Genomic DNA, 14,742 nt, shown 5'->3' on the forward strand with positions numbered 1-14,742 from the left:
GCATGTATGGTGCTAGGTGCTTTGCTAACGCTAGATGCTAGCACAAGGTGCTAAAGCTAGGTGCTTTGCTAACTGCTAACGCAAGATGCTAGCACAAGGTGCTAAAGCTAGGTGGTTTGCTAACTGCTGACGCTAGATGCTACCAAAAGGTGCTTAAGCTAGGTGCTATGCTAGCTGCTCCACTCTCCCTCCCCTACCTCTCTCCCATTCATATCCAAATTCCTCTCCTTCTACTCTACTCTCCCATTCCTCTCAATCTCTCTCCCAAACCTATTTCCCTTTGACATTCCCTTTCTCATTTTCCCCCTCTTTCCCTATCTCTCGCTCTTTCACACTGCTTACCCATACCTCTCTTCCCCCCTCTCTTCTTCTACTTCTCTTGGTTCACCTTCTACAAGTCCATGCTAGGTAAAGCTCCGCCTTATCTCAGTTCACTGGTCAGGATGGCAACACCCACCCGTAACACGCGCTCCAGCAGGTGTATCTCACTGATCATCCCTAAAGCCAACACCTCATTTGGCCGCCTTTCGTTCCAGTTCTCTGCTGCCTGTGACTGGAACGAATTGCAAAAATCGCTGAAGTTGGAGACTTTTATCTCCCTCACCAACTTCAAACATCTGCTATCTGAGCAGCTAACCGATCGCTGCAGCTGTACATAGTCTATCGGTAAATAGCCCACCCATTTTTACCTACCTCATCCCCATACTGTTTTTATTTATTTACTTTTCTGCTCTTTTGCACACCAATATCTCTACCTATACATGACCATCTGATCATTTATCACTCCAGTGTTAATCTCCAAAACTGTAATTATTCGCCTACCTCCTCCTCATGCCTTTTGCACACAATGTAAATAGACTATCCTTTTTTTCTACTGTGTTATTGACTTGTTAATTGTTTACTCCATGTGTAACTCTGTGTTGTCTGTTCACACTGCTATGCTTTATCTTGGCCAGGTCGCAGTTGCAAATGAGAACTTGTTCTCAACTAGCCTACCTGGTTAAATAAAGGTGTTCTCAACTAGCCTACCTGGTTAAATAAAGGTGTTCTCAACTAGCCTACCTGGTTAAATACAGGTGTTCTCAACTAGCCTACCTGGTTAAATACAGGTGAAATAAAAAAAGAAAAGAAAAATTCTCCCTGCTCTTCCTTTGTCTCTGCTACAGCTCACAATGCAGGGTGGCCAGCGTTGCAAAACCAAAAAGATGCAATTAAGTTGCGCTGTGAGTGTGCGTGTGACTTGGCAAACAGCACCACGCCCATTAAGGCAAAATGTTCCTTCCGTTTGTCTTAAAATATAGGGCCTAATCAAACACCAATCAGCCACACACTCCTGTGCCTTGTGTGTGTGTGTGTGTGTGCGTGTTCTGCCCTGTAGAGCCTAAACGGACAGGAATGGACCGCTAATGAAATGTCCTCCACTTCTCCTCCTCTTGCTCCCCCTAAATTTGTTTTCTTACCGGTTTGCTTTTCCAGCCTTTGTGATCTGCAGGAAAATAAACAACCCTTCCTGTTGATGGTGGGTCGAACTCAGGAATGCTACTGCCAATAATAAAGTACCAAATCTGATCCTCTTTGGAACTGGATAGAGAAGTACTAACTAGTACTACAGGAAATACTGGATTGAGAATTACTAACAAGTACTACAGGAAATACTGGATAGGAAAGTACTAACAAGTACTACAGGAAATACTGGATAGAGAAGTACTAACTAATACTACAGGAAATACTGGATAGAGAAGTACTAACAAGTACTACAGGAACTACTGGATTGAGAATTACTAACAAGTACTACAGGAAATACTGGATAGGGAAGTACTAACAAGTACTACAGGAAATACTGGATAGATAAGTACTAACTAGTACTACAGGAAATACTGGATAGAGAAGTACTAACAAGTACTACAGGAACTACTGGATTGAGAATTACTAACAAGTACTACAGGAAATACTGGATAGGGAAGTACTCTAACAAGTACTACAGGAAATACTGGATAGAGAAGTACTAACTAGTACTACAGGAAATACTGGATAGAGAAGTACTAACAAGTACTACAGGAACTACTGGATTGAGAATTACTAACAAGTACTACAGGAAATACTGGATAGAGAAGTACTAACTAGTACTACAGGAAATACTGGATAGAGAAGTACTAACTAGTACTACACGAAATACTGGATTGAGAATTACTAACAAGTTCTACAGGAAATACTGGATAGAGAAATACTAACTAGTACTACAGGAAATACTGGATAGAGAAGTACTAACAAGTACTACATGAACTACTGGATTGAGAATTACTAACAAGTACTACAGGAAATACTGGATAGGGAAGTACTAACAAGTACTACAGGAAATACTGGATAGAGAAGTACTAACAAGTACTACAGGAACTACTGGATAGAGAATTACTAACAAGTACTACAGGAAATACTGGATAGGGAAGTACTAACACGTACTACAGGAAATACTTGGTATAGAAGTACCAATATGTACTATAGGAAATACTGGATAGAGAAGTACTAATAGGTACTATAGGAAATACTGGATAGAGAAGTACTAACAAGTACTACAGGAAATACTAAAGAAAACCCCTTGGGGAATAGATACATATATCTCCCAGGCCGTTATGAGAGAATCATTACATGTACATCTGCATTGCTTGCTGTTTGGGGTTTTAGGCTGGGTTTCTGTATAGCACTTTGTGACATATGCTGATGTAAAAAGGGCTTCATAAAAACATTTCATTGATTGATTGATTGATGGAATTAATATGAATAACTTGTCTTCCTCAGGTCCCTGGAGATGCCTCTGCGGTGTATTTATTAGTGGTGTTAATTTCCTTCCATGTGTGGCTGACAACACTAAAGAAGGAGCTACATGATTAACTGCTGGGATAATACCAACTGCTTGTACATTTAAAACATTTTTAGAAACTTGTTTTCATAGATGCTCTTAACTTCCTCTGTCAGTACAAAACATATCTAGAGAGAATAGATAGTGGGAACTGAGCTAGTTATTAGGGCTGTGACAGGAACTGGATAACCACTGATGGTTATGGACAAAGACCATCATGAAAATAAGATAACCGTGTCACTGATGGTTATGGACAAAGACCATCAGGAAAATAAGATAACCGTGTCACTGATGGTTATGGACAAAGACCATCATGAAAATAAGATAACCGTGTCACTAATGGTTATGGACAAAGACCATCATGAAAATAAGATAACCGTGTCACTGATGGTTATGGACAAAGACCATCAGGAAAATAAGATAACCGTGTCACTGATGGTTATGGACAAAGACCATCATGAAAATAAGATAACCGTGTCACTGATGGTTATGGACAAAGACCATCAGGAAAATAAGATAACCGTGTCACTGATGGTTATGGACAAAGACCATCAGGAAAATAAGATAACCGTGTCACTGATGGTTATGGACAAAGACCATCAGGAAAATAAGATAACCGTGTCACTGTTGGTTATGGACAAAGACCATCAGGAAAATTAGATAACCGTGTCACTGATGGTTATGGACAAAGACCATCAGGAAAATAAGATAACCGTGTCACTGATGGTTATGGACAAGGACCATCATGAAAATAAGATAACCGTGTCACTGATGGTTATGGACAAAGACCATCAGGAAAATAAGATAACCGTGTCACTGATGGTTATGGACAAAGACCATCATGAAAATAAGATAACCGTGTCACTAATGGTTATGGACAAAGACCATCATGAAAATAAGATAACCGTGTCACTGATGGTTATGGACAAAGACCATCAGGAAAATAAGATAACCGTGTCACTGATGGTTATGGACAAAGACCATCATGAAAATAAGATAACCGTGTCACTGATGGTTATGGACAAAGACCATCAGGAAAATAAGATAACCGTGTCACTGATGGTTATGGACAAAGACCATCAGGAAAATAAGATAACCGTGTCACTGATGGTTATGGACAAAGACCATCAGGAAAATAAGATAACCGTGTCACTGTTGGTTATGGACAAAGACCATCAGGAAAATTAGATAACCGTGTCACTGATGGTTATGGACAAAGACCATCAGGAAAATAAGATAACCGTGTCACTGATGGTTATGGACAAGGACCATCATGAAAATAAGATAACCGTGTCACTGATGGTTATGGACAAAGACCATCAGGAAAATAAGATAACCGTGTCACTGATGGTTATGGACAAAGACCATCAGGAAAATAAGATAACCGTGTCACTGATGGTTATGGACAAAGACCATCAGGAAAATAAGATAACCGTGTCACTGATGGTTATGGACAAAGACCATCAGGAAAATAAGATAACCGTGTCACTGTTGGTTATGGACAAAGACCATCAGGAAAATTAGATAACCGTGTCACTGATGGTTATGGACAAAGACCATCAGGAAAATAAGATAACCGTGTCACTGATGGTTATGGACAAAGACCATCATGAAAATAAGATAACCGTGTCACTGATGGTTATGGACAAAGACCATCAGGAAAATAAGATAACCGTGTCACTGATGGTTATGGACAAAGACCATCAGGAAAATAAGATTATCGTGTCACTGATGATTTTGGACAAAGACCATCAGGAAAATAAGATAACCGTCAAGACCGTTTAAATAGGCCTACATCAATTTAAGGATCGTTTTTTCTCATATAGATAAACATGACCATAACTTGACAATAAGTGATTGTTTTGCTAACTTAGTCTGTCGATTAAACTTTCTCCTCCTACTATCTCCTCCTCTTTCCAACTGTCCTTTGATGCTCCAGCAGCTGATTGGCTAGATGTGGGGGTGTAGAGTGATGCTCCAGCAGCTGATTGGCTAGATGTGGGGGTGTAGAGTGATTTTCCAGCAGCTGATTGGCTAGATGTGGGGGTGTAGAGTGATGCTCCAGCAGCTGATTGGCTAGATGTGGGGGTGTAGAGTGATTCTCCAGCAGCTGATTGGCTAGATGTGGGGGTGTACAGTGATGCTCCAGCAGCTGATTGGCTAGATGTGGGGGTGTAGAGTGATTCTCCAGCAGCTGATTGGCTAGATGTGGGGGTGTAGAGTGATTCTCCAGCAGCTGATTGGCTAGATGTGGGAGTGTAGAGTGATTCTCCAGCAGCTGATTGTCTAGATGTGCGGGGGTTTACAGCGCTATAGCCTATGGCACAATCTTTGATGTGTGGACATTATTTTACATAATGCACGTATTTATTGCTTCCTAGTAAATACATAAATCTGTCTTCTTTTAAAAATGGTTGAATGTGTCTTCGTATTTGTTAATTATTCAACAGCAGTCAACAAGGTTGTAATAATATATATATATATATATATATATATATATATATATATATAATGCACTAATGTTGTGTCAAATGGACAATACACCAATCCTCTCCAATCTGGCATGGAATAATTTGATAAAGAATATTTTCCTAATTTATAGACTAATCAACGCTAATCAGGCCCGGTCCTGGCTAGGTCTGTGGCGATCATGAAAGTTTCACGGCAAATTGACAGTTACTTAACATAAACACATTTAGCATCTCCAAGCTTCCACACATATCCTACAAGCCACTGATGCAGACCTTTGGAACATCTACATCTTAAAAAGTCTAATAAATCCATGTAATATAGCCTACACCTTCACAATAAATCCATATAATATAGCCTACACCTTCACAATAAATCCATGTAATATAGTCTACCTACACCATCACAATAAATCCATATAATATAGCCTACACCTTCACAATAAATCCATGTAATATAGCCTACATCATCAAAATAAATCCATTATTTACTTTAGACAGTTCTAAAGAAACATGATATGAAGAAAATGCAGTCTAGAGTTATTTATGTAACTTTAGTTGTGATACAAATGTTGGGCTATAGGTTTAGATGTTTAATACATTCTACGGCTGCATGATGCGACTCTAATAAACATTTTTTTTAAAGTTGCATGAAAGATGAGCTCTGCTTTTTTTTGCGCAGGCTGAACACACTTCATCAGTCTCTCATTCACAATTTGACAAGCACTTGATAATGCCTTGAAATTCCCGGCTGCATCCACTTTGTGTGGCCTTAATGCCCCCCCAAAAATCCACGCCTTAATTCCACTTCTCCCGGCTACCAGTCACGTGATCGGATCTTTCTCACAGGCTAGTGAAGACAGGCACATCGGGATGCAACTGTGTGAGTCCTTATCCAATTCCGAGGTGCATATGGAAGATATTGGAAGAACTGTCCACATGTACTTTTCGTCAGCCAACAAGATGAGTAGGCCTAACGAACAGCAAAAGCACTAGCCTATGTCAATCTACTATCCCCCATAGTACTAAAGTTGACCTATTCTATTCTAAATAACTAGTCTAAAGAAGGACAGTTTTATTGCTTATTTAATTAGAACAACAGTTTTCAGCTGTGCTAACATAATTGCAAAAAGGTTTTCTAATGATTAATTAGCCTTTTAAAATTATAAACCTGGATTAGCTAACACAACGTGCCATTGGAACACAGAAGTGATGGTTGCTGATAATGGGCCTCTGTACGCCTATGTAGATATTTCATAAACAACCAGCCGTTTCCAGCTACAATAGTAATTTACAACATTAACAATGTCTACACTGTATTACTGATCAATTTGATGTTATTTTAATGGGCAAAAAAACATGTTTTTCTTTCAAAACAAGGACATTTCTAAGTGACCTCAAACTTTTGAACGGCGGTGTATGTGTGATTTTTATTTAATTTAGAATGGACCTTTATCATGCACATGTCTCAAAACAGGTGCAGTGGGAAAAAATACATGTCATCAATGCACTTAAATCGCGAAAGGAGGAAACTTTCCCCTGTGGTTTATTTTCATGCCAGCCAGGTAGGCTATACTCCCTGCTGTAAAAAGAAGCAATGTGCTTAATATTAGGAAAGTTGAGAAATAAATATAATAGGCCTAGCCTATAGAAATCGAATGGATCCTCCTCTTTTTAATAGAGGCCATCACTCCCATTTCTCATTGCATAGCCTATAGAAATGTTGCACAACATGAGCTCATGCTCTCATTAAGAATTTATTTTCACTGATGTCAGAGTAATTAGAGGGACAATAGAGTGCTGAGTACCAGGCAGTTAGCAAGTTTGGTAGACTACTAATGAACATCAGCAGCATCAGAGCTGGGAAAAGCCTAATTACCGTGACTAAATGGCCACGTGGAATTTGACTGCCGTCATGACTCGTGACCGCCGGTGTGGCGGTAATATGGTCACATGACAGCCCTAGTCCTAGCTGATAAGCTGCCCTAGGCGAGACAAAAAAATTGCCTCCCTCCTATCCCTGCTAAGTAGAATAGTAGCCCAGGCTAAAGCCTTCCATGTCTGAACTTTAATGAACGCCCATGTGGTAGCATAGCGTTTGTAAAACAGCCATTGTAAAACAGCCATTTTTGTTAATGCATGTATAAATTACAGAAATGTAGCATTCTCATTCTCGGAACGGAAAAGTTGTTTTCAGAGTTCACAACCTTTTACACTTGTGAGAAACAAGTTTTGGTTTATTTTGTTCCATCATTTACGCGCTCCATGTGAGCAATGGGCATGTGTCTGGTTTGTCTTTATTGTTGATGTTGACGGAGCGGAGCGTGTCTGACGTGGGTCTACCTGACTGGCTTCTCTCTGACCACACGTAGATGTGGGTCTACCTGACTGGCTTCTCTCTGACCACACGTAGATGTGGGTCTACCTGACTGGCTTCTCTCTGACCACACATACAGTGCCTTGCGAAAGTATTCGGCCCCATTGGACTTTGCGAACTTTTGCCACATTTCAGGCTTCAAACATAAAGATATAAAACTGTATTTTTTTGTGAAGAATCAACAACAAGTGGGACACAATCATGAAGTGGAACGACATTTATTGGATATTTCAAACTTTTTTAACAAATCAAAAACTGAAAAATTGGGCGTGCAAAATTATTCAGCCCCTTTACTTTCAGTGCAGCAAACTCTCTCCAGAAGTTCAGTGAGGATCTCTGAATGATCCAATGTTGACCTAAATGACTAATGATGATAAATACAATCCACCTGTGTGTAATCAAGTCTCCGTATAAATGCACCTGCAATGTGATAGTCTCAGAGGTCCGTTAAAAGCGCAGAGAGCATCATGAAGAACAAGGAACACACCAGGCAGGTCCGAGATACTGTTGTGAAGAAGTTTAAAGCCGGATTTGGATACAAAAATAGATTTCCCAAGCTTTAAACATCCCAAGGAGCACTGTGCAAGCGATAATATTGAAATGGAAGGAGTATCAGACCACTGCAAATCTACCAAGACCTGGCCGTCCCTCTAAACTTTCAGCTCATACAAGGAGAAGACTGATCAGAGATGCAGCCAAGAGGCCCATGATCACTCTGGATGAACTGCAGAGATCTACAGCTGAGGTGGGAGACTCTGTCCATTAAAATGTCCAGTAAAATAAAGGTACATTTAAAATTAAAATAAATGTGTTTGTATATATATATATACACACACACATTTATTTTAATTTTAAATGTACCTTTATTTTACTAGGCAAGTCAGTTAAGAACAAATTCTTATTTTCATTGACGGCCTAGGAACAGTGGGTTAACTGCCTGTTCAGGGGCAGAACGACAGATTTGTACCTTGTCAGCTCGGGGATTCGAACTAGCAACCTCTGTGTGTGTGTGTGTGTGTGTGTGTGTGTGTGTGTATGTGAGTGTGTGTGTGTGTGTATGTGGCTGGCAGAGACAGGCCCCTGGCAGCAATAGCTCCAAATCAGGCTCAGGTGTGTTGGGCCGGGCCCCTGAGCAGCTCAGGCTCAATGACACCAGGGCCGTCACACACAGAGCAACCCAGCATGGAAGGGACTCTCACAGAGAGCAACAGACACACACAGGCGTAGCTAGGTGGAGACCCAGAGAGAGAGAAGAGAAAACACAGGCTTTGGTGTGGCAGCCATGTCTGATTAAATATCTTCCAAGATTTATACAAAAAAAATACAAATGTGTCCATGTTATCTCTTTTGATCTGTTGTAGCACTTTCGAGCTGTAGCATCTTCTGGCTAATAAAAAATAAAAACAAGTTCCAAACTCCAAAAGAACTAGATTTAAATAATAAATAACTCGAATCACAAACAACAATTTAAAAAAATCAACTTTCGGATAAACTGTTAACAACTAAACAATGTCAATAACATCAAAGAATTGATCTCAAATGAATCAATGTAAACTCCTCCTCCCCAATCCTTCTCTAAGCGCTGCTCTGCTCTTTCTTTACCTGCCTTTCATTCCCTTCCTCTCTCTTTTCTCTCCCCTCTTCTCTTTTACTATCCCTCTCTGATTATCTCGCTCTCTCTCTTCTTCTCTCGCTCCCTCTTCTTCTCTCGCTCCCTCTTCTTCTCTCGCTCCCTCTCTTCTTCTCTCACTCCCTCTCTTCTTCTCTCGCTCCCTCTTCTTCTCTCGCTCCCTCTTCTTCTCTCGCTCCCTCTCTTCTTCTCTCGCTCCCTCTCTTCTTCTCTCGCTCCCTCTCTTCTTCTCTCGCTCCCTCTCTTCTTCTCTCGCTCCCTCTCTTCTTCTCTCGCTCCCTCTCTTCTTCTCTCGCTCCCTCTCTTCTTCTCTCGCTCCCTCTCTTCTTCTCTCGCTCCCTCTCTTCTTCTCTCGCTCCCTCTCTTCTTCTCTCGCTCCCTCTCTTCTTCTCTCGCTCCCTCTTCTTCTCTCGCTCCCTCTTCTTCTCTCGCTCCCTCTTCTTCTCTCGCTCCCTCTCTTCTTCTCTCGCTCCCTCTCTTCTTCTCTCGCTCCCTCTCTTCTTCTCTCGCTCCCTCTCTGATTCTCTCGCTCCCTCTCTGATTCTCTCGCTCCCTCTCTGATTCTCTCGCTCCCTCTCTTTTGTCTCAAGTCCTTAGGGCTCCTTTATGCGCTCTTTAAATAGGGGCCCAACCAGGTCATTTTGTCTCTCCATTCAGCAGCGGGTCATTCCACCCAGGGACAGCTCACTTTGAGACTCATCCCACCATGAGCTTCCCTGTAACCATGGCAACACGCTCAGTGGGATCCCGGGGCACTGAAACAGTGATTTGGTGTAGGACAACCAGGGCAGCGAGGGCCCACAGAGGAGGAACGGAGAGGAGAGAGGCCCAGTGTAGAGAGAAGGCCTGACTGAGAGAGAGAGAGAGAGAGAGGCCCAGTGTAGAGAGAAGGCCTGACTGTGAGAGAGAGGAGAGAGGCCCAGTGTAGAGAGAAGGCCTGACTGTGAGAAAGAGAGAGAGAGAGAGAGAGAGAGAGAGGCCCAGTGTAGAGAGAAGGCCTGACTGTGAGAGAGAGGAGAGAGGCCCAGTGTAGAGAGAAGGCCTGACTGTGAGAGAGAGAGAGAGAGAGAGAGAGAGAGAGAGAGAGAGAGGCCCAGTGTAGAGAGAAGGCCTGACTGTGAGAGAGAGGAGAGAGACCCAGTGTAGAGAGAAGGCCTGACTGTGAGAGAGAGGAGAGAGACCCAGTGTAGAGAGAAGGCCTGACTGTGAGAGAGAGGAGAGAGACCCAGTGTAGAGAGAAGGCCTGACTGTGAGAGAGAGGAGAGAGACCCAGTGTAGAGAGAAGGCCTGACTGTGAGAGAGAGAGAGAGAGAGAGAGAGAGAGAGAGAGGCCCAGTGCATAGAGAAGGCCTGACTGTGAGAGGGAGAGAGAGAGAGAGAGGCCCAGTATAGAGAGAAGGCCTGACTGTGAGAGAGAGATAGAGAGGCTATACTATACTCTTTAACATCATCCTTAGCTCTGGCTTATTCCCCAATATTTGGAACCAAGGACTGATCACCCCAATCCACAAAAGTGGAGACAAATTTGACCCCAATAACTACCGTGGAATATGCGTCAATAGTAACCTCCTCTGCATTATCATTAACAGCAGACTCGTACATTTCCTCAATGAAAACAATGTACTGAGCAAATGTCAAATTGGCTTTTTACCAAATTACCATACAACAGACCATGTATTCACCCTGCACACCCTAATTGACAACCAAACAAACCAAAACAAAGGCAAAGTCTTCTCATGCTTTGTTGATTTCAAAAAAGCCTTCGACTCAATTTGGCATGAGGGTCTGCTATACAAACTGATGGAAAGTGGTGTTGGGGGTAAAACATACGACATTATAAAATCCATGTACACAAACAACAAGTGTGTGGTTAAAATTGGCAAAAAACACACACATTTCTTCACACAGGGTGGTGGGGTGAGACAGGGATGCAGCTTAAGCCCCACCCTCTTCAACATATAGATCAACGAATTGGCGCGGGCACTAGAAAAGTCTGCAGCACCCGGCCTCACCCTACTAGAATCCGTAGTCAAATGTCTGCTGTTTGCTGATGATCTGGTGCTTCTGTCACCAACCAAGGAGGGCCTACAGCAGCACCTAGATCTTATGCACAGATTCTGTCAGACCTGGGCCCTGACAGTAAATCTCAGTAAGACCAAAATAATGGTGTTCCAAAAAAGGTCCAGTCACCAGGACCACAAATACAAATTCCATCTAGACACTGTTGCCCTAGAGCACACAAAAAACTATACATACCTTGGCCTAAACATCAGCGCCACAGGTAACTTCCACAAAGCTGTGAACGATCTGAGAGACAAGGCAAGAAGGGCATTCTATGCCATCAAAAGGAACATAAATTTCAACATACCAATTAGGATCTGGCTAAAAATACTTGAATCAGTCATAGAGCCCATTGCCCTTTATGGTTGTGAGGTCTGGGGTCCGCTCACCAACCAAGACTTCACAAAATGAGACAAACACCAAATTGAGACTCTGCACTCAGAATTCTGCAAAAATATCCTCCGTGTACAACGTAGAACACCAAATAATGCATGCAGAGCAGAATTAGGCCGATACCCACTAATTATCAAAATCCAGAAAAGAGCCGTTAAATTCTATAACCACCTAAAAGGAAGCGATTCCCAAACCTTCCATAACAAAGCCATCACCTACAGAGAGATGAACCTGGAGAAGAGTCCCCTAAGCAAGCTGGTCCTGGAGCTCTGTTCACAAACACAAACACACCCTACAGAGCCCCAGGACAGCAGCACAATTAGACCCAACCAAATCATGAGAAAACTAAAAGATAATTACTTGACACATTGGAAAGAATTAACAAAAAAACAGAGCAAACTAGAATGCTATTTGGCCCTACACAGAGAGTACACAGCGGCAGAATACCTGACCACTGTGACTGACCCAAAATTAATGTACAGGCCGCCGTAGGCAGACATGGCTCTCAAGAGAAGACAGGCTATGTGCTCACTGCCCACAAAATGAGGTGGAAACTGAACTGCACTTCCTAACCTCCTGCCCAATGTATGACCATATTAGAGAGACATATTTCCCTCAGATTACACAGATCCACAAAGAATTCGAAAACAAATCCAATTTTGAAAAACTCCCATATCTACTGGGTGAAAATCCACAGTGTGCCATCACAGCAGCAAGATGTGTGTCCCGTTGCCACGAGAAAAGGGCAACCAGTGAAGAACACACACCATTGTAAATACAACCCATATCTATGCCTATTTATTTTATCTTGTGTCCTTTACCATTTGTACATTGTTAAAACACTGTATATATATATATATAATATGACATTTGTAATGTCTTTATTGTTTTGCAACTTCTGTATGTGTGATGTTCACTGTTAATTTTTATTGTTTATTTCACTTTATATATTATCTACCTCACTTGCTTTGGCAATGTTAACACATGTTTCCCATGCCAATAAAGCCCTTGAATTGAATTGAATTGAGAGAGAGGGTGGGGGAGAGTTGGGCCTGGGAGTTCAGATAGGGGGCAGTCTGAGTATGGGGATATACAGGGGGAGGCTAGATTGGGCAAGGCAGGGTAGCTTTGGATGTGGTGTTGCGAGTGGGGTATCTCAGCTGTGTCTGAGCCTAGCAGGGATTACAGTCTGTGGCTTGGCTGGCAGGGGCTCTCTGGGCTGTGTCTGGATGAAAGTCCGGCTGTAATACAGTACAGTAATGGCTAAGTCTGGCTCTGGGAACACTACGGGCCCCCAGCTGTGCCTGGGCTCTTCCTGGGTCTGGTCTGCCATCCAACAATGGAGAGGCTTCCCCATCTCCTCTCCACACTAATTATAGCCCAGCAGTGTCTACTCTATCTAAAATCCAACCATGCAGCCGCGGTACCTTCTCGTTTCCCTCCTTTGATCCTAATTTCGCTCCTTTCTCCTCGTTTCCCTCCTTTTCCCCTCGTTTCCCTCCTTTTCTCCTCCTCGTTTCCCTCCTTTCAACCCCTCATTTCCCTCCTTTCAACTCCTCGTTTCCCTCCTTTTCTCCTTCTCGTTTTGTCCCTTTCTCCTCCTCGTTTCCCTCCTTTCAACTCCTCGCTTTCCTGTCCACTCTAATGAGGGGATGGATGCTGTCACTTGGGACACTTTCACAACATATCCCTCTGATGGGGGGGGGGCACAGCTCTGCTGGATGGGCTCTGCTCTTGCACCAAACTAAAACAATATCCCCCAAATCCAACATGGCCGCCTGCCTCCATAGAGAAAAGATCATTCAGATCCCTGTGATGCCCCCAAGTATCAGCTCAGCAGCACTCTAGTCGAGGTCTCACTGCTGTACAGTACAGTATATCAAACACTTGACCTAATCAAACACTTGACCTAATCAAACACTTGACTACCACGTCGACGACAACAACTGATACAGTGGTCACTTTCAGAGAGGAGGAAGGAACCTAATGTGCAACACTACGTTCTATTCCTGATGTAAAGTACAAGATGCTTCGAGTGATTGAGTGCTTCTGTTTTAGCATTACCATGAGTTCAGCTTCCAGCCCTGATGTGTTGCGTGTTCTGTTCTTTTCTGCCTTACTCACAAGCTAGCGCCGAGCGCTAACCAACCTCTAACCACGGCCTCCAGAGAAAGTGCCCAATCCATAAGTATGTCTATACGTCTCTCCTTCAACGGCTGCCCTCTTCCTGTCACTGGCAAGGACAGGCCAGGTGTGTCCAGGATAAATGAGACCATAGTCTCCCCCTGTCCCTCGGGGAAAAGTGGTATGTTCCATTAGGATGGACACTTAATTAAAGCCATGATAAAATACCACTCTGGACTCCAGAGGGGGGTCTGGGGGAGGGGTAAAGAGACAGAGGGGTGGAAGGGAGAGGGGGAGAGACAAGTGAAGGATTAAATTCCTCTCTTCTAATTCTTGGAAGGAAGGAGGTGAAAAACAAAACAAACCCATCCTAGCGTGAACGAATAGCTCCCTTGACAACCAGGGATCAGAGATAAATAATACTGTGTTTTAATTAAGAAGAGAATCAAGTTGTCTTCACCCTGGCTGAATCTACCTGACAGGTTGTTTTCTGGAGCTCTCTCTCTCTGTCGACTGGTATGTAACAAGACAGGGGGGACCTGATGTCAGCACTCCTAGTCTGAGGTACTTGACATAGGGGCCAGGTTTATTACCCAGCACTTACCCAGACACACAGCATCATGTGCGTATGTACAATAGATGTGTTGCTCACCTTTCCCAGGACAGTGAGACAGCTGGGGTCCAGTTCAGGCTTCTCCAGCTTTACCACACCCACCCAGCCATACTCGTAGTGGTCGTCCTCATCATTGTTGTTACACAGTCCCAGTGGATGCATCTAAAACATAGGGAAACCATAGGGTTAATATCACAGTATATATATATATAATACCAC

At 42.8% G+C, this 14,742-nt stretch overlaps 1 protein-coding gene across 1 annotated transcript in view; it reads right to left on the reverse strand.

Annotated features, from left to right (window-relative positions):
- The window catches only part of LOC110536392 (E3 ubiquitin-protein ligase znrf3-like), a 205,458-nt gene that overhangs the window by 86,503 nt on the left and 104,213 nt on the right, over positions 1 to 14,742 (reverse strand). Inside the window, exon 2 of the mRNA XM_036936352.1 lies at positions 14,563 to 14,685. Coding sequence (XP_036792247.1) covers positions 14,563 to 14,685 — 123 coding nt within the window. The remainder of the gene's footprint in view (positions 1 to 14,562; positions 14,686 to 14,742) is intronic.

This window comes from Oncorhynchus mykiss, chromosome 11 (genome assembly GCF_013265735.2).
Source record: "Oncorhynchus mykiss isolate Arlee chromosome 11, USDA_OmykA_1.1, whole genome shotgun sequence".
Taxonomy (NCBI): Eukaryota; Metazoa; Chordata; class Actinopteri; order Salmoniformes; family Salmonidae; genus Oncorhynchus; species Oncorhynchus mykiss.